Source organism: Gracilinanus agilis, chromosome X (genome assembly GCF_016433145.1).
Source record: "Gracilinanus agilis isolate LMUSP501 chromosome X, AgileGrace, whole genome shotgun sequence".
Classification (NCBI taxonomy): Eukaryota; Metazoa; Chordata; class Mammalia; order Didelphimorphia; family Didelphidae; genus Gracilinanus; species Gracilinanus agilis.
The window spans coordinates 78884550-78911335 of record NC_058136.1 but is presented as its reverse complement, the minus strand read 5'-3'; the positions used below and the strand labels follow the sequence as shown (position 1 = coordinate 78911335).

Below are 26786 nucleotides of genomic sequence, written 5' to 3'. Positions count from 1 at the left end.
CAAATTTTTGATTCCTAATCTTTCCATTCTTCCAAATTGATTAAGGAAACTAGATGGTATACATTAATATTAAACCTAATGAATCATTTCCTCTTCTGTAGAGAAACACAAACTACTTAATCTTCCCTCATCCTAAAATTAATAGTATTATTGGAATTTATTAACTGGTAATAAGTTTTCCATGAATAAGAAACTTCATCTCTGCCTCAAAAAATTCCTTATCAAAGTATAGCACAGATCCTATCTCTACAAGTAATCTTTCCTGATTCCAAATACAAAGTGCCATTCCTCTCCAAATACCTTGTATTCAACTACTTTGGATTTATACATAAATATATCTTCTTGTTTCCCTTCTTAGAGTGTATGCGCTTTGCATACAAATAGGAAAGGATTTATTTTTTTTACACTTTTATCCCCAACAACACAATTTCTGGCATAAAATAGGTACTTCATAAATACTTGCTGGATGATGTGGAAGAAAATTGCTTTATTTCCTGTACCTGCAGAAGGCATAAGAGTTACTGTGCTGGTAACAGCACTGGCTGTATCGCTGAGGTTACTATTCTCAGCAGTTGGATCATTGAGACTATCAGCAGGAGCCAGGGCCTCTGAAGGGACAGGTTGCTGTTGTGTCTGGGTCTGGGTCTCCTGCAACTGATGTTGCTGTTGAACCAGGACAGCAAGCTCTTGCTGGGTCAACACAATGGGAATCGCAGAAGACTGACCCTCTTGGGCTTCAGTGGGTAGGTGCCTCAGTTCTGCTGGTGCCATTCCTGGGTCCAATGTGTCCATATGTTCCCCTGAAGTACCTGTCCAAGAAATGTTATTTAACACAATCTTTAAGATTAATTCAGAGATGGCAAGATTCAACGGGCCTAAAATGCTTAGTGTTATGTTATCATTTATTCCAATGCCTTTTAAATGTAGATAGATGAATGTATTTCTAAATATAAAATAATACAATCCCAATGATTATGAGTCAATCAAATCAGTCTATAGTCCTTGATAGACTTGTATTCTTGTGGCATGTCTCTTATCAATACAAAAGGGACTTCACGGCTATGTCACAGAATGACAAATGGCTTTGCCATAGGTTTGTCTTAATGGAAATTCAAGAAAATTTGCTAAGTTCTCTATTACCATGAGAATATTTCTTATATCTGAAAATACCATTTTAATGATCCTTTAAATATATTTTGTACACTTTCTACTTTAAAGTTCTAAAAACTTTTGTTCTACAAAGTAAAATCAAGTAACATGATATAAATATAAGTATTCTCTCACTCTTTTCTTAAAACATTCTGGATTATCAAAATTTAACTAGCACTTACCCATTACAGCTTGCTGGGCAGCCTGTAACACAGCTTGTATGGCCAAAGTCTGGGCTTCCTCAGTGGCTGCTGCCTGGGCTGCAGCCTCAGCAGCTGCAGTGACTGCAAGCTCTTCTGGGGAAAGTCCTGAAACCATTAGTGTGGAGGTGCCCACATGTCCCTCAGCCATCAATTCATGAGGCAGAGAAAACTGATCCACCTCAGTCAAAACAGCTGAATTGTTAGAGTCCTGATATGGTAGAGGTTTTTTTGTGTTATTTGCATCCACAACAATCTGGCTCTCAGAAGACTGGGGCTGTTCCTCCATGGGAGACACTGGGCACTCAGTGGGATGTAGAAGTTGTGATGGTAGTAATGATTTGTGGTTTTGCTCTTGCTTATTAGTTTTTGCTTCATCTGAGTCTAAGGCATGTAATGCAGAAAGAGATGCCTCTGTGCTAGATACAGTTCCTGAAATTGCATCTGGGTCAGGAATTTTGTTAGTCTTCTCCTCTGGTGGTGTTTCCATCATTAATGAGATATTCTAGAAAAGAATAAATGTCTATATCAGAGAGAAGGTGACAACAATGTTTGTCTAATGCTATTCAAATGGTTAATTAGCTTTTGCCTTTTAAGTAATCATTTTTTAGTGAAAAACCATTATTCTTTTTAAAAAAATTACTTCTTCAAATATATAAAATAGCTAGCAAATACCGCTCAAGTTTCTTCATCTCCATATTTTCACATCCAGTTTCTTTAAAAAATTCTCAAGGTCTCAAGTCTTTCAAATATGCTGATGGAACTTATCAGTGTTTTTCTAAAAACTTAAATATGTTCTAGAGGGCATGAACAAGGGGCAATAGAGGAAAATTATTTTTCTATTAATTACCTATTATTTCCATAAATAATAATCCCTATTTGGATTCCCTAAAAATCCAAGGGCACTTTCAAACTGTTGAGAAAATTCTTATTGAGATATTTTTGGATTTACTTAGCTATCCCTAAAATATGATAAACTGAATAATCTGACATAAATGAACCATTTGCATGTTTATCCAAATCACTGATTAAAAAAATAACTAAGGGGAATAGATTTATTTTGCCCAATTAGCTTCCAACTCTAGCATAAACACCACTTAACTGAAATATAAATGAAAAGGTAGTTTGATGTATATTTTAAAAAATGAAACACTGAACTTCAAGAACAAGTCATTATGTCTTACCTGTTAAGTGATAAGAGATTTTAAAAAAAGAATGGAAATTTTAAAAAAATGATATAAGTGAAATTATCTGAAAATCTTAAAGGATTATATAAATGTTAACAATTAAAAATTATTAATTATCAACAAATCACAGTAGTGACAACAACTTCATGTCATTGAATTCTACAGTTAGAAGAATAAATTATTCCTAGAAAATCAAAAACAAAGGCTGTAGATAGGAAACTAAGTAATATCTAACTCCATTTAGAGTTAAGGGTTTGTTCTCACTGGAACTGAAGGGCTGGGAACCAATGTAGACTGAGTCACAGTGGTCACTGCTCGAGACGGGGTAGAGAAGGCTGTTGTTGCACTACTGGAACTGGTAGTAATCACAGAAGTTTCTTGTGTGATTCCTAATTCTTCTTGACCATTTGCAGCAGGTGGAGGAGCTGTGAAAGAAGGAAAGATGTAGTGAGTGTTTCCTAAAAACTTAAAACTGCTAGGGGATAAAGAAAAAATCTGCAAATAGGAAAGAATGATTTAATAAAACATATCAAGAGTTAGAAAACCTTATTTTTTTTTACTATTCAAGCTTTTCTATCAGTATGATTAGAGATTAACTCTCCCTTATTATTCTCTAGATTTTAGCTGCCAGGAATGTATACACCCCCACTTAATCCTTAAATGGGGGAGGGAGGTCTATGTCCCATATGTGTTAGTGAGTGACAAATCAAAAAACAACTGACTGCCCAGTAGGCAGTCTGAAAAAAAGTTTAAGCTGCCATTTGTCCATGTTTAAGTGGAAGGTAGACATAGGAAGTGCCGCAAATAACTGTCTTTTAAATATGATGGTAACTCTCTGTGAGGAGGTTTTTCCCCTCTGAACTTGGCCTTGGAGGAATTTGGACTTGAGACCTCAGACTGCTTCCATTTGGACTGGCATATGAGAGAGTGAAAAGGCAGACTCCCTTTCCTTGGCTTTCTGGAGGCACTAGCCTCCGGAGAGGCCCTTTGTCTTGGAGGCTTCCTGGCTAGAAGCCTTGTTTAATTAACCTCTGTAAGCCTCTTTGCTGGGGCCTCTGAAACCCTGCCTGGTTTTAAGCAGGCCACAGTAATTATCTCTCTTATTTGTAAATAAACTGACATAAAAGTCACTCTGACTTGAGTCTTTAATTTGGAATTAAGTACTTAATTCCTGGAGACCAAACTCTTGAATATTCAGTCCAACCATAATTTTACCCTTTACATCAGTGAACTTTTATCTTAACTTCAAAATTTTTAAAATGTTTTAAGTATATGATGATGGCTGTCCAAGTACTTAAATTGTACAAATTCCTTCTCTGTTCATTTTACTTATTAAATCACTTTATGAAGCAAAAAAAACTACTCACCTTCATTGGAGCCCATATTTGAAGTAACAGTAGTGGCTGTATGCGTGGTCCCCGTCTCATGGGTTTCACATGGGGGATTAGAACAGAACTTTTGTCCAGGTGATGGGATTCCTGAGGGGTGTGTGCTCCTGGGAATAGTTGTGGCTGTTAGTGGCGATACCACCAAATCGGAAACTTGCTCCAAGGTTTGTTTGAGGGAGCTGGAATCACAGGGAGGATCTTGGTTCTCATTAATGATTGCCTCTGTGGTGCTACTCTGCTGAACATTATTTGGATGACTAATAACCATAGTGGAGGTTGCACTAGTAGCTGTATTTTTTGTTTTTTGGATTTCACCTGATGGCTGGTAGTATACTTGTTGAATATTGTCGAAAGATGAAGAAGTGCTGGTCTCATAAGTTTCACAAAAAGGATCAGAACAAAGGAGAGGTATAGCAGCCACAGGACCCTGTATTTCTGTGGCTTTCATAGTTACAGTAGTGTTGGTCAAATCGTCTTTATGTATTGAGCACTCATGCTTAGAGGTTATCTGTATCTCAGTGGGTTCTGGGGCATCTACATTTAACTGTCCAATGGTAGGAGCACTGGTTTTGGGAATGTGATATGCCTCAGAATGCGAACTGGCTGACCTTTCAGGCTTTGAACCTATCATACTGTCTATCACAGGTGGGCTTGTTTGCTCAGCTTTAATAATTTGAGTAACAGTTAGTTCCTTAGTATTACTATTAGTGGTGACCTCTTCGAATGAGAACTTTTGGCAATCCTGAATTGTGGTTGCTGTGGATTTCATAGTTAGGGCAATGTTGGTTGAACTACTCTGATTGGCTTGGCAAGAATCCTTGGTGGTAGACCAAGATCCTTTGAGCTCCCCACTCATGCTAGGTTGAGCTGAAGTTAGACTATCACCCATGTGGATATATTTTTCATGCTGAGGGTTACTAGGTGTTGGAAGCCTGGCATCCATGCTAGATGTGGCTATAGTTGCTGTACTAGTGGTTCCTGTTTCATGAATCTCACATGGGGGATTGGAGCAGACATTTGGCCCACTAATGCTAGATATGGCTGTATTGGTGGTATCTGTTTCATGGCTCTCATATGGAGAACTTAAGCACAAAATTTGTCCTAAGCCCATAGTTAAAGGGCTTGTTAAATTGGCACTGATTACTGTGGAAGTGCTGGTAATGCCTGCCTCAGAGGTCTCACAAGGTTGGTCAGAGCAGACCTGTATCATACTACCATTTTGTTGCCCAACTGTTGAAATGTCCTGACTGTCACAGATGAATTGGACCCGCGTGGACTGTGACAAGCTCCCAAGGTTGGCTACCATACTTGTGGTAGCTGTATTGGTGGTACCTGTCTCATGTGTTTCACATGGTGGGTTAGAACACACCAAAGTCACAGTACCAGGCTGCATGTCACCCTGGCCCGAGTCAGCAATTGTAACTGTGGCAGTAGGTTGCTCTGTAGTAGGTGAGGCCAAGATGGAGACTGGGAGATCATGCACTGGCTGGGCCTCTACACCACTTGGTGTTGTAATCAGTGTCACCTGAGTGGGCTGAGAGACGGGCTAGTGAGGAAAATGAATATGGAAGCAAAAAGATTAATAGTTAACATCTATATAACAAATATCTTCCTTTTATTTTAATATCCATTTTTACCTGGGCTAGGTGAAGTGATTTTTTTGTTTCTACAATTACATATGTATATATTAGACTTAAAATCCTATGCAATAGGAAGCAGTGCTAATCCATTTAGTTTATATTGAAATTTATTCAAAATTTAATATTCTGTTTAATGAAATAGAGAATGAGAGAGTTTGCTTTGCAGGGACTTCTGACTCAGAGTACGTGCTTTTTTTCCTCCCCAAAATGCTATTTCCCTTCTTTTGAATTTCCATATTTCTGTTGCTCTTTTCAGTCACTCAGATTTGGCTTTCAAAAAGTTCTGAACAACCTATCTTAATCTACCTTTTTCAATTTTATTCTATGTTCTTCCTACATCCTAAATTCCTCATACCACTGCTGTGAAAAAAATATGTTCTGATCACCATAATCATTAACATATCTTTTCCCTACTTTCTGAAAACTTTAAATGTTAAGATTTTTATTACATACAACTATCTACTTTGCATTTATTTTTTATAGCCATTTTGTTTGGTATCCCTGGCACCTACCAGAGACTGGGCAAACATAATGTGATTGATGATAGAACTTTCTGTCTAAGATGACATGCAATAACTTCCCTTACTTAAAAAAATTTTTTGGATGAGGATTTAAAAAGTTTCAATCTATCATATTTAGGATTAAAAATTAGATTTTAAAATTTATCATGTGTTTAAATAATTTTGACAAGACTCATGAAATATTAATAAATATAACAAAAATATTAATATAGAAACTAGTAGCAATATAGTGTTGTTTCTTCTTTATATGGTATCCAATTCAATACAGTGTAGCAGCAAACTTTTAATAATACTTTTGCCATATCTCTTTAATTTTTCTGATTTGATCAATTATTGTAGTTGGTAAAATTGATTAGAAAAAAAACAGGCTGAAAGAAAATTTATTGTATCATAAATACACCTAATAATGAATCCCAAGTTATTAATAATCTAATATTTTGGCATTCTGGTTGATTTTTAATCTTTTCTGATTTTATGTGAAAGTTTATTAACACATGAATTAATATGAACTGACACATCATGTTAAGTTTTTTTATATATACTGTTAAAATATTCTCCTTTGTGTTAGAACCCATTAGATATTTTAAGTAACTCCGAGTTTCCTTGGGATAACTTGAAAAAACAATATTAAAAAGACATAAAACTTTTTATTTAAAGTCAAACTCATAATATATGAGTCAAAATTCAAAAGATATTCACAATGCTTTCTTCATAATGGTCCTAACAAGCAATAATAAATTAATCTTGAATTTAAGTCCCTTTTATATAGCCTTGTCAAAATGGGGGTGTAATATTATTATTATTTTTCCCCCTTCCAATTTTAAATTGAGGAAACAAGCATGATAAAAAGGTGATGACAACAGAATTATAACCCCTTACCTGCATAGTAATGGTGGGAGTGGTAAGAGCCCCAGCTGCTGTTATTGTAGTCTGTGCTGATGAAACAGTAATGGCTGTAGGATTAATCACTTGACTTGAAAGTGTAGCAATGGTGCCCAAGGTAGTAATAGGAGTAGCCAGGGAAGCACTAACATTATGTCCACTGGTTCCAGCAAGGCTGGTAGACACAGTGCCTGTTACAGTCCCTAATGTGGTAACACCTAGAGAAAAAGATACCAGAGAAATGAAGATGCTCTTTGAACGCAGGTCTATAGTATTACTAGTTCCATGGGTAAATCTTGCTCTCTGAAGAGCAGGTATGAAAACTCCATATAGATCTATAAGAAGATACTTAACTGAATAAATCTATAGTATATAATCAAAAGAGAGCAATTACAGGGACTAAGCACTTAAATCACATGCACTAAGAGTAATGTATGTATATGAATGAATGCAACCAACAAACATTTGTGCAATGTCAAAGAAACTAGCCTCAAAGCTAAGTAACAAACTTTAGTTTCTTAAAATGAAAAACATTTCAGGATTATCACCAGGACACAATGATACATGTAAAACCCAGTGGAATTGTGTGTGGGCTATGGAAGGGGGTGGAAGGAGAGAAGGGATAGAACATGAATGCTATAACCATGAAGAAATGTTATAAATTAAATTAAATATCACCAGGATAAACTTGTGGAGTGTTGCAGATTCAGTGCCAAACTTAAGAGTTGTGTTTAAGATTTCAACAAAAAGGGAGCAGTGGCTCAGAGGACTGAAAGCCAGGTGTGGAAACAGGACAGAGCAGGTTTAAATCTGATCTCAGAAATTTCCTAGCTATGTGATTATGGGCAAGTCATGTAACCCCCCGTGCCTGGTCTTACTGCTCACTTGCCTTGGAACCAACACACAATATTCATTCTAAGGATTAAAAAAAATGTTTTTTGGTTAAGCCTTTAGAGCACAAGAATTTCAGTACAAAATCTTTCTCTTTATGAATCCAGCTTCCTTTATCTTCTGATTACATACCAGTGGTGCCCTTGACTACCAATGTGGTGACTGTTGGCTTAACTGCTGACACTGTGACAGGGGTAACAAGTCGTACTCCACTCATGGGCACTGTGCGGAGTATGGTACCTGGCTGTCCTGGGGCTCCCTTCAGCACAACCTGTAATACCAAAACCAAAAATTTCTAATCTCCTCAGAAATAACAGATTAAAAATAATAATTTGTAAAAGTCATTTATTTTTATAGTTTTTTTAAGATTTCAAAAACTCCTAAAAAGTTCTGAGGTGGATTCAATTAATCCATTTACCAAACCCTTACTACTCTTTTGCCCTTGAAGTGATATTTAATTACTTCTAAGTCTGAAGGGCTTAAAAAAAAGTAGTAAAGTCTAGCATAATTACATAATTAGTAAAACTCATAATAGAATCCAAAATCAAGTCACATCTAGAATAAGAGGAAATAAGGTTTTGGCCCTGAGTTTGTATCACCTGAGTCACTCCTTGCTGCCCATGACCAGTGGTAATTTTAGGGACAGCAGTAATGATTTTGGCAGGCGTTCCAGTGCCAGAGGTCATGACTTTTGTGGTGATAATAGTGATAGGAGACTTGATTCCAGGGCTGCTTGTTACACCTGGAAGAATGAAAAACAAAGAAATAAGCAATTATCTTATCAGAAATTCCTATTTGTAAAGGCAGTTATCCCATCATAATCTCAGTAAGTTAAGCTCTCCTATTATATATCCTGCTAAATAACCAATTTCTTCTTAACTTGCATACTCTTTCTTAGACAAAAAAGGAGTAATTTAAAAAGTCTCTGACCTGGAGAAATTTATCATCAATTTGTCAAGCCAGAGTTCTAAAGGCAAATTGTAGGTGCTACCATTTGTCCCTGAGTTTTAAAAGGAAAAAGTGGGGGAAAGTTAAGAATAAATAAATTCTGTTTTAACTTCCTCTCTGAGACTATTCAGCAGCCTCCACAACTTTTATAATTCAATGTGTCCACGAGGATCACCTAACATAAGCTGCCTAGCTACATGAAGAATAATTGTAATGAGATATATAGCATACAATTCTTGCTTAATATTTCCTACCTGTTGCTCCAGGCTGGGTAATAATGGCTGACATGGGAATAGTTTTGATGATGGTAGTGGTGCCAGGTTTTGTAGTACTAGGGGAGACACTGCTGATGCCTAGGATAGTTGGTTTGGTTCCTGTCCCACTGGCTTGGGTGGTTGTGATGATGGTAGTGGGCTTGCCATCTGCTGAAGTCACTAGTTTCAATATGGTCCCTGCTGGCAATGGTCCCTTGGTCTAAGGGGAAAAAAAGCAGAGTAGGATAAATACCAGAAGAAGTCCTGGAATTTACTTTAGCCCTTCAATTATTTGGTCTGTATGACTGGTTATGGAAGAATCAAGGGGAAAAAAAATTGAATTCTTTGATGCCCATGTAGAGAATCTCCTTTCTTTGTTTAATAAAGGTGTGGCATGAATTTTTTTGTTAGCCATATTTTTAAAGCCATTTCTAACAACCTGTCTTCACCACACTACCTACTTCTCCATATTTTCTTGATTCTTCAATAAACATTTTGTTCCATATATAGCTAAAGAACCATTGATGATACCATGTTTTAAATTAACTGAATAAAAGGCTGGAGGAAAGGTCAAAGTTCTTTTAAACTCATTTTGAATTAATGCAAAGTAGGTAGAACAAAAGAACAATTTATATAGTAACCATTATAAATCAAGAACATGTCCAACCATTCTGGAAAGCAACTTAAAACTATTTCCAAAGTTATTATCTGTACTTCTTCTTCCACAGGGGGATATATCACTACCAGGTCTATACCCAAAGAAGACAAAAGAAGAAATGAACCAATAATGTACAAAATTACAATAATATGGGATGGCTGAATAAATTATGACATTATGAATGTGATGGAATATTAATGTGATGTAAGAAATTATGAATCAATCATAAACATTTATTAAAATGCATTATGTGCCAGGCACTGTGGCTAAGCACAAATGATACAAAAAGACACAAAAGACAGTCCCTGCTCCCAAAAAGTTTACAATCTAATGGGAGAGAAAGAGATGGTTTCACACAGAAAATCTGGAAAGATCTGTGTGAACTGACACAAAGTAAAATTAGCAGAACTAAGAGAACAAATTATGTGATAACAATATTAAAAAGATAACCAACAACAAAAAAGTAATTCAGATCAATATGACACACAATTCCAAAAGAAAGTATATCTACCAAAGACATACTATCACCTTCCTTTTTATGGACAAGGATTCTGTATGAATTGTTTTGTATGACTATACAAAATATACTATAGGTATGACTATACCTACTTTTTTTTAAAAACCCTTACCTTCTGTATTAGAATTGATAGCAAACTACCAATTCTAAAGCAGAAGAACAAAGTCTTACACCAGATCATATGGCTAGGAAATGTTTGAGGTGAAATTTGAACCCAGGTAGTCTCAATTCCAGTCTTGATGATTTATTCACTGCTGCTGACATGATTTTTAAACTTCTAAATACTACTTTGGAAAGCACAGAAAATAAAGGTAGAACAGTTAGAGAAAGAGAAGGTTATCTCACTTACAGGTTCTATGGTTTACCTGGATGATCTGTGTCACAGGACTAGTAGATGCCTGGCCTGTTACTGCTGAAGTCTGTACTGGTTTGGTTTGCACAACTGACATAACTTTGCCAAGATTAGAAATCTAGGAAAAAAAAAGAAAGGAAAAGAAAAGAAAAGGGAAGAGTAACTTTAATTAGAAGACAGATCAAGATAACAAATATAGATTTAGATAATTATTTAGGGATTATCTGGTCTAACTTCTCAGAAATAGCTGTAATTTAGGTATTGCAAATATAATAATCCTCATTTTAAGGATAAGGAAACTGAGGCTCATTTGCAAAGCAGTAATGTGATTTGCTAATCAGCACCCTTTCCAAATTACCATGATACTGACATAGTTAATCTTATATAAGGGAAATAATAGTGAATTTAGAGTCAGCACATGGCTAAAATTCCTTATTTCTACTACTTATTATTACCTATCACCACTCACTTTAATCTTTTTGGCCTCAGTTTCCTCATTTATAAAATGAACAGTGTAGATCAGATAGTCTCTAAGGTTCTAAAGACTAAATCTGAGATCACTGTGACCTAATATGAATCCAGAAAATACCAGTTGGTAGAACAGTATAAATAATTTTCATTTGTAAGACCTCTAGCACTCACCAGAGCACTGCCACTTGGAACAGTAATTGGACTCTTCACTAGTGTGATGGTCTTGGTGACTCCACCCACAACAGTGGTCACCACCTGGGCTTGCTGGGCCACAGTCACTGTGCCTGATTTGTGAACAGTGATGATGGGACGGGTAGGAGTACTGCTAGCTGATGAGACAGATGTCCCCACTTGGGCAGCTGCTGTCTTGAGCATTCGAGTGGCTGGGTTGCTCACCTAGTATAAACAGAGCACCATGAATGGGAGCAGGGAAGAAAAAATAAAATTGGGGGCAAGGACTCTATGTAATTTGGCTCCAATAAAAACCTCAGTTCTGCAAAAACATTACAGAAGCTTAAGTGTCCTAAACTTCAAATCAGGAAAACTAGAGTTCAGATTCTTCAAACTTAAACAAGTAAAACTTCTCTCTGAGATTTAGTTTCCTCATTTGTAAAATGAGTTACTATTTTTGCAATACCTAATTCATTGGGCTATTGTGAAAAAAATGTTTTAAAATCTTAAGGTACCAAAGGATCATCTCTGTGTGGAAGCTTGTTCAGTTCTGACACAGCTTAACTTAAAAGTCTGTTGAAAACAAAATTCTTAAATAAAAAGGAAAAATTTATACTACTATAAAGAACTACATAGAAATATCATACATAGAAGCACCAAAATAGAAGACAATCTACCTGAGACATTACCAAATAAGAAATAAGAAACAATTAGTGATACTTTCCCAGAATCTGTTACTATAATAATCCTCAAAATTTATGTTGTCCCTTCATTCCCCAAATCTTAGGGTACCATGTGAGTCTACTCATCTCAAAAAAAAAGAGAAGAAAATGGACCCAAATTAAAAAAAAAAAGTTCAAGTAGATAATTTTCTGTCTTATTTTTACTTTCAAAATCACCTGTATTTAAATCAAGAAACAAAAAATACACAGAAACATATACACACAAACCCTACATATGCTGACCATGACTGGTGAGGAAGCCACCTTCACTGTAGCTGGTAAAGTGGTAGTTCCTGGTGATACTGCTACAGTTTTAACAATAGTGGTCCCTGCAGGAACACTCAATACTGCAGGAGCAGATGGAGGGATCTTCTGGGTAGCAGCAGCTGCTGCTGCCAAAGCAGCCATTCCACTCATTTGAGGACTGCTGCCTATCACCTAGGAACATCAGAAAAGAATGTACTGATTTTGACACAATTTTAAATGTGGTTATCTTTGGGGGTTTACTCACAGGCTTTTGAGTCTAACATACTGCCAGACAAATGGTATCTATTAGTTGATTACAATGATTCCTTATGCCATTTTGATTTTTTTTAAAAGAAATTTAAATTTACTAAGCTTTTCTATATTTAGACAAGAGATACATTCTTCCCACACACAAAGTCAAATAGATTCCTACAAACCGTGCTCTGAGAGCTTGGCGTTGGCACAACCATTCGTACACCAGTAGGCAATGAGGTGACAGTAACAGGTGCTTTTCCTGCTTGACTGGAGGGCCGGACAGTAACTAGTGGGTTTCCTGCTGTGGCTTGGGGGCCAGTTACTTTAAGAACAGTGGAGATACCTGCTGAGAAGGGAGGTTCTTTATTCATTCAATCAAAAACCACTTAATAAACATAAGTATAATTTTTGCTGGGAAATAAAGGTACTTGACTCCTGACTGTTGAGTCTTTCCAGATCTTATATGGAATCCATTACTTAAATGCTACCTGAGCTAGTCTAAAGCTTTATTCAGTTTTCCAGTCCAAACCATTTATTAATTACTACATGCTAAGTGTTGCTAGTTTTAGTCTTATTATCATTTGAAACTTTGGTCTATATTTCTTGACCCTCCCCATTCCCCAATATAATGAAAGGTCTCTAGACACAGGGGTTCTTCTTCATCCACGTTACTACAAAAAATGGATTTAATTGTGGTTATTAGGAATGGGTTTTTTTTTTGTGTGTAAACACAGAGATACAACACACACACTCTCTCTCACTCTCTCTCTCTCTCTCTCTCTCTCTAATTATTGAGCAAACCCAGCCAACTGACTAACCTTGAGTCCTAGTCATGGTGGGCACTGTTGGCAAGACCTGAAGAGTGGTTGTGGTTGGGGGAGTCACAGAACTTTGAGGGAGAAGTGTGATGCCCACTTGAGTTACGGGCTGCAAGGTAGGGGCTGTGGTAGCAGGGGCAGGACTTTTGGGAGGATTGATAGGCACTGAAGGAATTGGATTGGCCAATGGTGAGGTGGCAGCAGTTGCTGGAGGAATGTCGTATTTCTGAAGTTGTAGGAGGTAGCTGTCAGCTGTTGGCACTGATACCCAGCTCACCTCTAGGGAATTGGTGTTTGCTCGAACCAACTGTACCCGGGATGGAGCTGGGGGCTTTTCTATAAGATAGAAAAAGATGTAAGCAAGATACAAAATAAGCATGATCTTAGGTATAACTAACCTGGCTTTGACACTCTTAAGTAGTTCAGTTTACCTGTCTCTAAATACCAGAGATCCTTACAGCAAACCTGGTTATTCCAGGCTTTTCGGTAGCCGTCCCTTCCACTCCATATATAAAGTCGAGTATTGATAGCAACAGCACAATGACCTGCCCGGGCTCGGGGAATATTATCCTCTAACATGTCCATTAGGACAGTCTCCCATGCCATAGTATCTGGAGGAGAGAAGAAAATAGGAAGCAAAGAAGAGATAGCTTTTTTTCTGTAAAAAAAAAAACAATGTTTGGGGATTTGTGTTTATGGATACACTAAAAATATATTTCCAATTAGCATTAGGGAGATCAGTCTCTACCTATTTGATAAAAGACATCAGGAGAAAGGGGCAGCAAGGTGGCATAGTGGATAGAAAGTTACATGTGGAGATGGGAGGTCCTGCGTTCAAATGTGGCTTTGATATTTTCCAAACATGTGACTCAGAACAAGTCACTTTACTCCAATAACCTAGCTCTTACCATCTTAATTCTTGCCTTGGAAACAATATATTGTGAGTTTAAAAAGAGAGCTTACAGGGAGAAAGCAACTAAACATTTAAGAATGGAGCCTCCAGCACCCTTTATTGTACAATCTCATTATCATCATTTATACAAGTAACTCTCATAGGTAGACTCAAAAGCCCCACTGTCTGTTAAATAATATAGTCATAGATTCTTAGTCAATGCCATACCTAGGTTAAGACACGCCAGTGTATTGGTACACTTCCACTCCTTCTCATGTGTGGCTACTTTGACATCATCCATGACAAGGGGTACCCAACCACCAAATACATACATTCTGGGGGCAAAAGGATAGAAGATGTATGAGGAATGACCCTCTATGAAGTAAAAAGACACTTACTGGCTATGTCCCTGAACAAGTTACTTTCTCTCTTAATGCTCTGGTTTCTTAGGTTGTGAAATGGGGCATTTTATAGAAATGTATTTCTAGGATATAGCATAGTGCCTAAAACATTGAAGGTATTTAATAAATACTTGCTGACAATAAACAAAGTGCTTTGCAAAAAGGACTATAGAAATGTTAGCTATTATTATTCAGTCCCCAAAATTCCCATCTGCTTCATTCTCTATTTTTTTAAATATATACATATATATATATACCTGTCCCTTGCCTTGAAGCTATCTTATCTTTATTATTTATCATCCCTCCATTCTTCCAAACACGGAGTAAATATAATCCCTTTCTCTTTGTGAATTAATCATTAAGGTATTTAGAATTGTTCTGGATCCTCTTATTTTTGAATTACAAATGAACACCCCAAAACTAAAATTTTCTTACCATACTTTAATAACTTTTCTGTTCTAGACTTTTGCAAGTCCAAGTCACTTTCTTACCATGAGAATACTGATGGAAAAATTTCACTAAAATGAACTTACAGATAGAAAAAGACAACTGTGAGGAAAAACAAAAAGGAAATAACCACTGACTTATTTCCTATGGTAGTAGCAGAGTGAAGACTTCGAGGAAGAGGAGCCACTCCACTGAGATTGGGTTTATTCCACATCAGGGTCTCTGCAAAAACATAGAGAAGCAAAGACTTCCAATGATTTCTGTTCATAATTTTCCTTTGAAATGTAGTCAGGCAATGAAATTAGAAATCAGAGAGAGCGAGAGCAAGCAAGAGAGGAATTCTGAGAACATTATTACAAAATTTAGTTATAAAGACATCTGAGATTAGTATGTAATTTATATACTCTTCAATATATATATATGAACAAATAAGACTAGAGAAGCCAAAAGCAAAAATTTTTCAGTCACATAGGTAGCATTAAAAGCCATCTTCTACTTCAATTTATAACTTGGGACTGTAACCTATCAAATAAACAACAAGCATTTATAGAGAAACTAATATTTACCACAAAATAGCTAAGTTGCCCAGTGCAAAGAGGGCTGAATCTGAGGTTAGAAAGACCTAGGTTTAAGTCTAGAAAGTCTTTTTCATTAGTGGAGAGAGGATTTAAGAATCACAAATTTTCTAATCCTGAAGTAAAGAAAAAAAGAACTATAAGGTAATGCAATCTGTTGGATTTTGTTAGGAAAATATCTTAAATAAATTGTAGAATAAGTAATGAATTACAACATTTCAGAGTATCCTGGGTTCCTGAACTGACAAAGAGACATAAAATGAACAAAATCAGAACACTCATGTAAGGACGTTATCAATATAGGAAAAAAACTCAGAAAAAGTTAAGAGCTCTAATCAATACAACGATAACACGTTATTTCTAGTGAACCTATAATGTTACACATTTCCCTACAGAGAGAGATGATGGACATATAGTACAGAAAAAAGTCATATATTTTTAAAATGAGCTATAGAGAACTTCCAGGAGGGATCTCTGATCCTCACTGGCCAAGAGAAATAAATGCCCAAAATAACAACTTCAGCTATCTATCTTTGAGGTTTCAGACATCAAATAATAAAGCTCACTCAGTACCTACCATCCTACATGAAATGAGGATGTTCTAGCTACTCAATCTATTGGTTAGAGCAACAAAATATTTTGTGCTGCCAGCACTGTTCTGTGATATAAAAGACTTCTGCAAGAGAACAAAGAAACAGGTATGGCTGGGTAAATGAACTTCCCAGCATGGAAAGAAGAGACACACAGATCTATTTCAAAAGAAAAACTCAACTGAATAGTAGTCAGGAATTGAATGAAAAGGTAATTAAAAGAGGGAAACATTTCAAAAAGAAGGAAACTCAAACTCTAAAAACAAACAGATAAATCAATAGATTAAGTGTGGCTTGGATAAATAAGGTATCACCAACTTAACTCTTTGGGGAAAGTCCACAAGAATATATACTGCGTTCATTATTAGTCTTTTTCAAGGTAATAATGTTATGCTGAATTTTTTACTTCTCCAAAAAATAGCATTTACCAGGTGGGATAGCTGTCTGGCAGAAGCAAGGAATTGGTTGTATAGGTAGTACCAATGTATCACTTGGTTTTCTCATGTGTTAAATTTCATTCTAGGGGGCAGCTGGGTAGCTCAGTGGATTGAGAGTCAGGCCTAGAGAAGGGAGGTCCTAGGTCCAAATCTAACCTCAGACACTTCCCAGCTGTGTGACCTTGGGCAAATCACTTGACCCCCATTGCCTACCCTTACCACTCTTCTGCCTTGGAACCAATACAAAGTATGTATTGTAGTCAGAAAGTAAGGGATTAAAAAAAACTTTTTTTTCATTCTAAAGACATGACTCCACCACATTTTCTTTTACTCCAAATATTAGGATTGAAATCTACATGACACATCTGCTCTCTATCAAGTTGCCCTCCAAAAAATTATGATATAACACCTCAGAATGAATTCTGGAGGAGCACAACCACAAAAAGACATGGTGAAACAATTTTTAAGTCCAAAATGTAGAAGTCAAGCACAAAGCAGCATGGCATGGCAAGCTGCATAAGTATGCAGCTGAAGCAGTAGAAAAAGCTTCTGGAGTTCTTAGCTACAGATGATAAGGAGGTTTGGACAACTATTCAAGAGATTACATGGGTCCCTTTGCAGATTCTGGGTGCAAGATTCTTTTTACACTGCCATTGTGCAAATCCAGGAAGCAATTCTAGGATGTACTACTCTCAGGGTGAGGAAGAACACTAGCAGACACCAGTGCTTGTAGCAATAGGGAAATGGGATATGGATCACATTCTAAGGTGAAAAGAGTACTTCCAGTTAGTGACAGGTCACAGCACAGGATGTGATTAATTTTTTATATTACCTTGGAAAACCTGAAAACAGCTGCATTAAAAAAAAAAAAAAAAAAAAAAAAAGCTTATAATACAGATCCCTTTCTCCCCAGTTTAGGCAGAGCCCAATTTGGACGGTTTTTTTTTATTAAAAGAAAAGAAAAATGTACAAACAACAACAAAAAATAGAGAAAGTCAGGCAAGTGAAAGCTAGTAATTCCACAAAACATTAAGAATCAAAGTAAACAGAACAAAGAAACAATAAAATATGAATATCTCACTGGGAAAACATTTGACCTAGATTTTAAACAATAACACATGTATACCACAGTGGAGTTGCTTTTCAGCTCCAGGAGGGAGGAGGAAGAGAGATGGGAAAAATCATAAATCATGTAACCATGGAAAAATATTCTAAATAAATAAACTAGAGGAAAATATAAAAAATGGAAGAATTCACTGATTAGCTCCTGAGATCCCAAAAGGATGTAGTCTAGTCATCAAATTCAAAATTCCTAGGTTAAGGAGAAAGTATTGCAAGTAGCCAAAAAAGAAAATTCAAATTGTGTGAAGCCACAATCAGAATAATACAAACGAGACTTAGCAGATTCAACATTAAAGCATCTGAGAACCAGGAATCTGATATTTCAGAGGACAAAGGGGTTAGGACTTCAACCATGAATCCCTTATCCAAGAAAACAGAATAATCTTTTTTTGGGAAAAAATTTGTATGTAATGAAATAAGCGAATTTTCAAATGAAAAGACTAGACCTGAATGGAAAATTTGACTCTCATTCAAAAAAGTTAACACACACACACACACACACACACACCCGCCCCCCCCCAAAAGGGTGATGATTCTCATAGCACCAAAGAACTCTATCATTGTTAGGGCAGTTAGAAGGAGAATACACAGATGGAGGGTGAAAATATGAGTTGAATATGATGTGATGATATAATAAAATAAAATTAAGGCATGAGAAAGATGAATTCTTTGGGTGGAAGAAAAGGGGAAAAAATAGAACGTTGTTAAATTATCTCAAATAAAAGAAGCATTAAAGAACTTTTAATAGGAGGGAATGTGGGGAGATGAGAATTTGAACATTATTATCACTAGAATTAGAAGGAAAGGGAAGAACATACAAAATCAACTGGGTCTAGAAATTTATCTTACCCTACAGGAAAATAGGAGCATAACAAAATGGGGGAGTGGAGCACTTCACGGAAAAAAGGGCAAATTGAGAAAGAAAAAACTACAGACAGAAAACAAAAAGATAAAGCAATTATTTTTGAGAGGGGAAGAAGTGACAAGTGTCTGTGTGGGAATATCTATCAACTGAGAAATGGCTGAGTATGTCATAGTGATGATTATAATGGAATACTCCTGCTATAAAAAAATGATAAGGAGAAATTCAGAAAAGCCTAGAAAACTTATACAAAGTGAAGCAGAATGAAATACAACATTGTACACAGAGGACTCATGGTTACAAATGCCATATGTTTCCAAAGAAAGTATAGATAAGAGTCAAAGAAACTTTTTTCACTTTCTTAATTTTTTAAGTTAAAAGTTTTTCTTCCACAAAAAGATTAATATGAATAATTTACGTGATTGCACATATAGCTAGGAAGGGAAGGAGAATCCAATATTCTAACAATGTTGAAAATTTTTACATGCAATTAGGAGAAAAAATAAAAAATAATTAAACTGTTTTCAGTAATATTTACTACTCTTTGGATTACTTCTGATCTTTATTCTTCTGAGTATTTAAATTTAATAAAGTATTTGCTTTTTTTGAAAAGCATTTCATATTTCATTTCGTTTGCGAGGGAGATCACTTTTTCTAGAGGAAATTGAGGCTTAGTGATTTTTTGTGGTCTTTCTAACTCCTACACCCACTAAATTCACTATAGTACCTAAGTGTTTCTACATCAAGACAACTGGCATTACTTTGATAGGGTCTCCATTCAAGTACTCATCCATTATCTGGACATTTTATTTCTTCATCGATTATTTTGTGATTTAAGGCAGGAGTTTTTTAACTAACGCAAGTGTGCATTATCCTTCGGAAAATATATTTATTTGGTGTCATCTTTTAGTATATTACTAAATAAAGTGCTCTCAATAGTATAATATAGCCAAGTTTACTGTTTAATTGTACATGTGAGACACTTGTCTTAGAAGGCCCTTAAAGACTATAATTATTCTATACATACTATTATTCTTCCTTTCAATTTCAGGCCAAATTACCCCAAAACTAATAAAAATAATTTCATTCTCAAAAGACTTTGTATCTATGAGAAAATAAACATAGTTTACTATATTGGTAGTTAATTTAAAAATATAGCACTTGAGAATGGATAAAGAACCAGTTTTGTCATGGAATCTGTGTGGAAATCTTATTTTTGACATCAAATTAGCTATAAGATTAAGTTGTAGAGCGATTTGCTTTGGGAGAAATTTTTTAAGAGGTCCCCTATAGCAATGAAATAAAAACCATTTAATTCATTCAATCTCACATTGTTTGAGAAATCAGTGAATAAAACACAGTCATATCATTTTTGCCCTCTCTTAAATACTATTCAAATATTGACTGGACTATTTTCTTGTGAGAGGAGTCCATCTTCCATGAGTAAGCCCACAGTTTATTACATAGTCTGTAAGTATTATCTTTCCAGCCACAGTTTATTACATAGTCTGTAAGTATTATCTGAAAAGCATAAGATAAAGAACACATTTCCATTTTAAGTTTTACTTATCAACTTCTAAGAGTTCCAAATGTCAGTTTCTAAGTGAAATATTTTAATGAAAGTCATCAACTCATATATTCTTCCATTCTCAAGCCTCTTACCAATATCTAGGGTCCAAAGGTCACCTAGCCTGCAGCCACTCATTCCTCCATAAATCACCAGCTTGGATTTTTTCTTGTCCTTTTCTGTGTAAACTACAGCTGTATGAGACTCTCGGGGTGGAGGCAAGACCCCATAGGTTATAGGAATGTCCCAAGCCACCACACCTGAACCTGGACACAATTCCAGGATATAGAGGTCATTCAGGTATCTGAAAGAAAGAAATTGCAGAGAGAAAAAAAAAGAGAAGAATGGTAGGAAAGAGAGTGAAGGAAGAACAATAGTTAGAATCTGAATTCTAGATGTTCCATAAAATCATTAAAGACCAAAGTGAAACTAAAGATATTTTAGGTACGGGTAAAAAAAACAAAATTTCATGTCAAAATAAGTCATGTCCCCAATTTAATTAGTTCCTTATTATTGAATTATATAGTCTGTTCAAGTCCATCCATAAATAAGAAAGTTTTTGTCCTAGAAAATACTTATCCCTACAAATTAAGATATTAAAGTTGAATACAAAGAATTAACTCCACTGCTTCTTTATCAAATAAAATAAGTACATCTCCAAATCTCCAAGCTCAAGATTTCAATTCCAGTTGTGAATTTAGAACAACAATTTATCTATCCCCCAAAGGTCAGAATGTGTTCGATGAACACAATGTGATTTCCAAATTATTTTTTTTTAAAAGGCCCAAAGGAATCCTAAAAGTATTCTATAGCTGATTAGCAGCATCTGACCTTGGAATGTTATTCTTGGGATCTTCACTATCGTTGGCCAGGCCCCCAAAGAGGTAGCACTTGTTACCAACAAGAGAGAAGCTGTGTCCAAGCCGAGGACAAGGAGGAGGCCCATTCTTTGGTATCTTCGCTTTGAGCTTCTTCCATTCCCATCTGCTTGCCTGTAGCCAAAAGGGCAAGAAACAGCAATTAGATAAACGCCAAGGCAAGAAAGGTCACACACAGAAAGTTATGGGTAATTTATGAAAATTAAGCTAAAAGAACAAAATCCCTTGATAATACTCCTTTTCTTCAAGTAAAACAACGTGTATGCACATTCTAAAGTCAGGCCTTCCATTCTAATTTCTTTCATTGTCAAGAAGACTGCAAATTAAAATGTTCTTAAACTTAGGGAAAGGCAAGTCAACCTGTTTTGTTCTAAGATAAAAATGTTCTATTCTACACTTCATATGAGAGTTAGTGCTATAAAACAAAAATATTACCTGCAATTCATAAAGATCATTGCTATATTTCCCATATTCTACCATTCCACCAAAGACCAGCAGGCGAGTTCCATCACACACAAAGCCATAGGCTGCACAGCCTGGAGGAATGTCTCCTCGAACAGCAGGGATGAACCACTGGTTGGTTGCTTTAAAAACAAACAAACAAACAAACAAAAAAAAGTCAATGTTTTTTTGACTTGGGGCAGAGTATGGAGTCAATTGTTCCATCTTCATAGTTGTGTATGACTTTTTTAAGGTTTTCTTGGCAAAAATACTATAGTTATGATTTTACATGAGACTTAAAGGAAGCAAGGAAGGTTGGAGTGAAGGAGCAAGATTAATCTAGATGTGAGATAAGAGAAAAATGCTGGGAACTAAGAAAAGGAACAACTTGTTCATGGAACAGGCAGATCAGTTCCAAATATAGTACATAATACAGTTATGCACAGTTGTTTTGAGGGTCAAATGAGATGATAATTGTGAATGCTCAGTACAGTACATAGCACATAGAAAACACTACATAAATATTATTTTTCTTATTATTCTATACTCTGGCAATTGTATCAACTCCCATAATATTTAATTATATATATTAAGTCCAAGTCCCTCCACATCAATCTCTGTATTAGCTTAAGCCCCACTTAACCAAATTGACTACTTCATATATTGAAAGCATGTTGAAATCAACATATCCAAAAATAAACTCTTTCCCTCTTCCAAAATTCTCTTCAACATCATACCATTCTCCCAAATTCATCCTACAGGTCCAATTAGCTACTAATTCTTGCCATTTTACCTCCATAAAATTTTACATTTAATTACTACTGACAAACTTAAGTTTAAGTTCCTCAAGTTTATATTTGATATCCCTGCTCAACTATCTCTGAACTTCCCCTAGCCTCTAGGATAAAGTAGGATAAACTCCTTTGTTTACCTTTAAAGCCACACAAACTATCATTTTTAAACTGAAGACCTGACTTCTGAGCCATTTAGAAACAAATTATAGAGAATTAGAAAAACAGATTACAATAAGTGCATCTCAGAGTTAGATAAGAAAAATGGATGAATGGGGTGGGGGGAATAAAAATTTTCAGATAAGATTTACAATAAAGATATATAAACAAAGCAGAGAGTTTTATTGTCTACAATCTTAACTGAGAGAAAGGCTGACTAGGTATGATGGTCCTAGAAGTATACAAAGAAAGTAGGAAATTCAGAGGTAAACAATTTTAGTATGGTTAAGATCTGCTAGTAGCAGAGTTGTATCCAAATATGTACAAATATGTAGACAAAAGGAGTCTACAATTCTGTTATTCTGAACCAAGAGAAGCATGTAGTTGTTGAATCATAATTAAAAGCTGTTGGTCAGTCAATAAGCACTCACTCAAACCATGCACTAGGTTAAGTGAAAGAAATATAAAGAAAAATAAGACAGTCTCTGTAGGAAAGTTTTCTTGTAGAGGATTGGATTTTAGTTTGGGCTTGGAAGGCCTCCAGGCATAAATACCAAAATACAGAATGAGGAAGATCAACATTTCAATTACGAGAAAGAGCTAGAGAAAATGAATATTAGCCAGGGAGTGTCTCATCTGAATAAAAGATAAGGAAGTCAGTATCACTGGATAAAAGTTGGCCTAAAATTAGAAAGTTTGGAGGGAACTAAATTAGAAAGTGCTTTGAATGTAAAACAAAAAAATTTTTTTATCATATTTTTATTAAACTCAAACAGAGAAAATATAAAACAAAATGTTTAACTTTATTCTGGAGGCAAAAGAAAAGTACTGAAATTTATGTAATAAAGGGTAAGTTTCATTTTAGGAAAATCACTATGATCCCTCAATGGAGGAAAATTATCCCAGCTTTTAGGGAAGCCAATGTTCAAGTGCTATTGTAATAATTCAGGATGATGAGGACCTGCACAAAGGTGAGAGCATCCTCAGAGAGAAAAGGATATTCAAAAAAGTATTGTGAAATGGACAGGTCTTAGGAAGATTGGAGATCATGGGAGGGGAGGTATGTGGAATGATAGGTGAGGATGACTCCTAAAAAAAGCCTGAGGGACTGGAAGAATGGTATTGCCCTCTACATTTACCATAAAATGATCTTTGAATTCACGGGAACTAAAAAGATCATCACCAAGTGAAACAGTCTAGAGAGAGAAAAAAGGCCAGGACAGAGCACTTAAGGACACCTATAGTTAGAGGAATGATCTGGAGGAAGATCTTACCAAGCAGAGAGAGAAGGAGCAGTCAAAGAGGAAGAAGAACTACTATAGGAAAGTCCTTCAACTCTAAAAAGAAGAGAGTATCAAAAAGGGTAGAATGATCAACAGCGTCCAAAGTTGTAGAGACAACAGGGAAAAGTAATCAAACTTCACTGGTAACTTTGGAGAGAGTAGTTTCTGTGGAAAAATAGGATAAGATACTGAACTTTAGGAGGTGAAAAAGAAGAAAGTTAAAGGAGAGAAACTAGAGGAACCTAATGTAGATGGCCTTTTTAAGCTATAAAAGATAGAAGAAATTTGATCACTGACAATGAAGGAGTCCTGATTTTTTTATAGCCAAGGAAACAAATCAACTATCTTAACTATTTTTTGAGAAAATGGCTTTGAAATGCGTGTTAAGTTCACATTCAAAAAGTTTCTTCCTCTCCACCTCAAAAATTAAATCAATTTCTTAACTTTTCAAAATATACAAACTAAGGAAATGGGAAAAGAAGCTATTTATACTAATAAAGACAAACCTAAATAACTGAAAAATAAAAGTTCATTGGCAATGCAAAACAAAATACTAAAGCACTAGGGGCAGCTGGGTAGCTCAGTGGATTGAGAGCCAGGCCTAGAGATGGGAGGTCCTAGGTTCAAATCCCACTTCAGACACTTCCCAGCTCTGTGACCCTGGGCAAGTCACTTGACCCCCATTGCCCATCCTTACCACTCTTCCATCTAGGAGCCAATACACAGGAGTTAAGGGTTAAAAAAAAAAAAGAAAAAGAAAAGAAAAATACTAAAGCACTTAATTTACCTTTTTACTGCCATGCCAACTAATCTACAAAAGTATTTTATAGAGCTAGAAAATATAATACAAATCATCTGGTTACCAAAGAATTTTAAAGGAAATAAAGTAAGTGTTGTAAGAATACATACATATAGCAATGTCTAACAATTCCTAATCTAAATCTATACATTTTGTAATAATAAACAATCTGACAGAAGCTTAAAAGAGTGTTAGAAAAAGAAACCAAATTGTTGGAAGCAGAAATCATTATTTGACAAAAATTTCTGGAAAGCTATATGTTGTTATGCAGAAATTGGGAATATAATAACATCTTAAGCTAGGCACTAAATGGAAAAAAAAAAAAAGCACTAGACTTATGTCTGTTAAAAAAAGAATTTATGACCAAAGAAGTAATGAAGAGGATCAGATAAAAAATAAACAATTTTGACTATGGACACTTAAAAATTTGCACACCACCCATAATGTCAAAACTGAGGGGAAAGTGTAAAGTTCTAATTTTTAAAACATATAAAGACAAACCCAGCCTCAGCCACTTCCCAGCTGTGTGACCCTGGGCAAGTCACTTGACCCCCATTGCCCACCCTTACCACTCTTCCACCTATGAGATAATACACCAAAGTACAAGGGTTAAAAAAAATAAATAAATAAATGAATAAATAAATATATATATATATATACACATACACACATATATATAAAGAATTAATTTAAAAGTCTAGGAATGAGTAGTTTCCTAAGATCAAAAGACACATTTTTAAAAGCCTAGCTTCCAATATTCATATAAAAATGCTAAAATATTAATAATTATATAAATTATAATTACAATAATTCTGAAATTTCTCCTCAGATTTAATATATTGGCAAAGATGACAAAATTACTCTAGGTCTCTGTCCTATTCACAGTATTACTTTGCTGCCCTTGGGGAAAAACTGATGACTATTTGGGAAAAAAGGAACACATAAGTGCTTTATTAGGAAAGAACTTTTGCGAAATTATGAAACAATTCCATTTCAATTTCCTATAACTTTGCCATTCAGGAAAAAAATATAAAAGTATGCTTCAAAGTTTAATTTAAATTGTACATATCCTATGACTTAACAATACCCTTAACAACTAGGAACACCTACATATCTATCCTATTAATTTTAAAGAGAAAAAGGATCCATGTGTTCAAAATTTATTTGTAAGTCTAATTGCAAGTCATATAGAACCTGAAGGTTTCTATCAATTAAAATATGACTAACAAAAAAAAAGGAATTTTATTCTAACAGGATTTTTTTCAGAGATATCAGAACTTTAAGTGAGATTAGCAAAAGCAGAATTACAATTTACACAATTACAATATTATCCCAAGAAATCCAACTTTTAAATTCTTGAGAAATCTATCATTGCAATAACCAACCATAATTCTAGGGCTTCTATCTCATAATAGAGAAGTAATGAAATCAGAATGCAGGCTAAGAAATACAATCCTGGACATGATCAAGACAAAAAATGGTTAGTCTAATCCTATGAAATATTAGATAAATATTTATTATGTTGCAGAGATCTCAAAATGCCAACTATTTCAAGTATTTTTTGCCCCCTCAAATATGCTTTTCCTATAGATTTCTAGGAATGAAATACACACAAATATGCATATTGCAATTTAAAATAAAGAACAAAAAGATATTTTCCCTTGAGTACTTAACTAAAAAATAATTTTTATTTTTAAAGCGGTGTATTAGTAGATAGTAAGAAGTGTGTAATGGCCTATTTTCCACATTTCGAAACTAGTTTTTTAAGCTAAAATGAAATTTTTAGTCATAAATTAAAATATTTTACTACTTAATGTGATTTGGATTATTTGACTTGGGTAGTCTCCTTATTTTTCTATTAATATGTATCAAACCTTATCACGTCCATCATATGACAGTTTATTAAAAACTAACAGAAAAAAGAATAATTATAACATTCACTATTTATAAGCTGTAATCTTTATGGAGTACAGAACTTTGCTTAATGTTTTCCCTTTTAAATAGTCATTTTAATTTTTTTCTTTTAAGTTCAAATTGTTAAAAAACATTTTCATTTTAATAATATAAAGCAAGTGATTTTTAAAGTTTTTCCTTAATTATTAATGTATTTTGGACTAAGGAATAATTTTTTTGGATGTAAGGAAATCCAAAGTCTTTTCTTTTTAAGAAGGATATAGAAACTTGTTTCCAAGGAGATAAGTTATAGTTTGAAATCTGTTCAGTTTTTTTAATGACTTACTTTTGCATAATTATTTTCATTTTTTAAAAGTTT

General features: G+C 35.0%; 1 protein-coding gene across 1 annotated transcript in view; it reads right to left on the bottom strand.

The window, feature by feature from the left end:
• The window catches only part of LOC123253805 (host cell factor 1-like), a 34077-nt gene that overhangs the window by 6048 nt on the left and 1243 nt on the right, over window positions 1–26786 (bottom strand). Inside the window, exons 2-20 of the mRNA XM_044682941.1 lie at window positions 21477–21625; window positions 20995–21155; window positions 20259–20467; window positions 15148–15232; window positions 14391–14497; window positions 13702–13881; window positions 13271–13606; window positions 12635–12795; window positions 12195–12389; window positions 11230–11454; window positions 10601–10705; window positions 9061–9280; window positions 8458–8600; window positions 7991–8129; window positions 6965–7185; window positions 3904–5470; window positions 2801–2961; window positions 1332–1854; window positions 492–809 (exon numbers count right to left, since the gene is read on the bottom strand). Coding sequence (XP_044538876.1) covers window positions 492–809; window positions 1332–1854; window positions 2801–2961; window positions 3904–5470; window positions 6965–7185; window positions 7991–8129; window positions 8458–8600; window positions 9061–9280; window positions 10601–10705; window positions 11230–11454; window positions 12195–12389; window positions 12635–12795; window positions 13271–13606; window positions 13702–13881; window positions 14391–14497; window positions 15148–15232; window positions 20259–20467; window positions 20995–21155; window positions 21477–21625 — 5205 coding nt within the window. The remainder of the gene's footprint in view (window positions 1–491; window positions 810–1331; window positions 1855–2800; window positions 2962–3903; window positions 5471–6964; window positions 7186–7990; window positions 8130–8457; window positions 8601–9060; window positions 9281–10600; window positions 10706–11229; window positions 11455–12194; window positions 12390–12634; window positions 12796–13270; window positions 13607–13701; window positions 13882–14390; window positions 14498–15147; window positions 15233–20258; window positions 20468–20994; window positions 21156–21476; window positions 21626–26786) is intronic.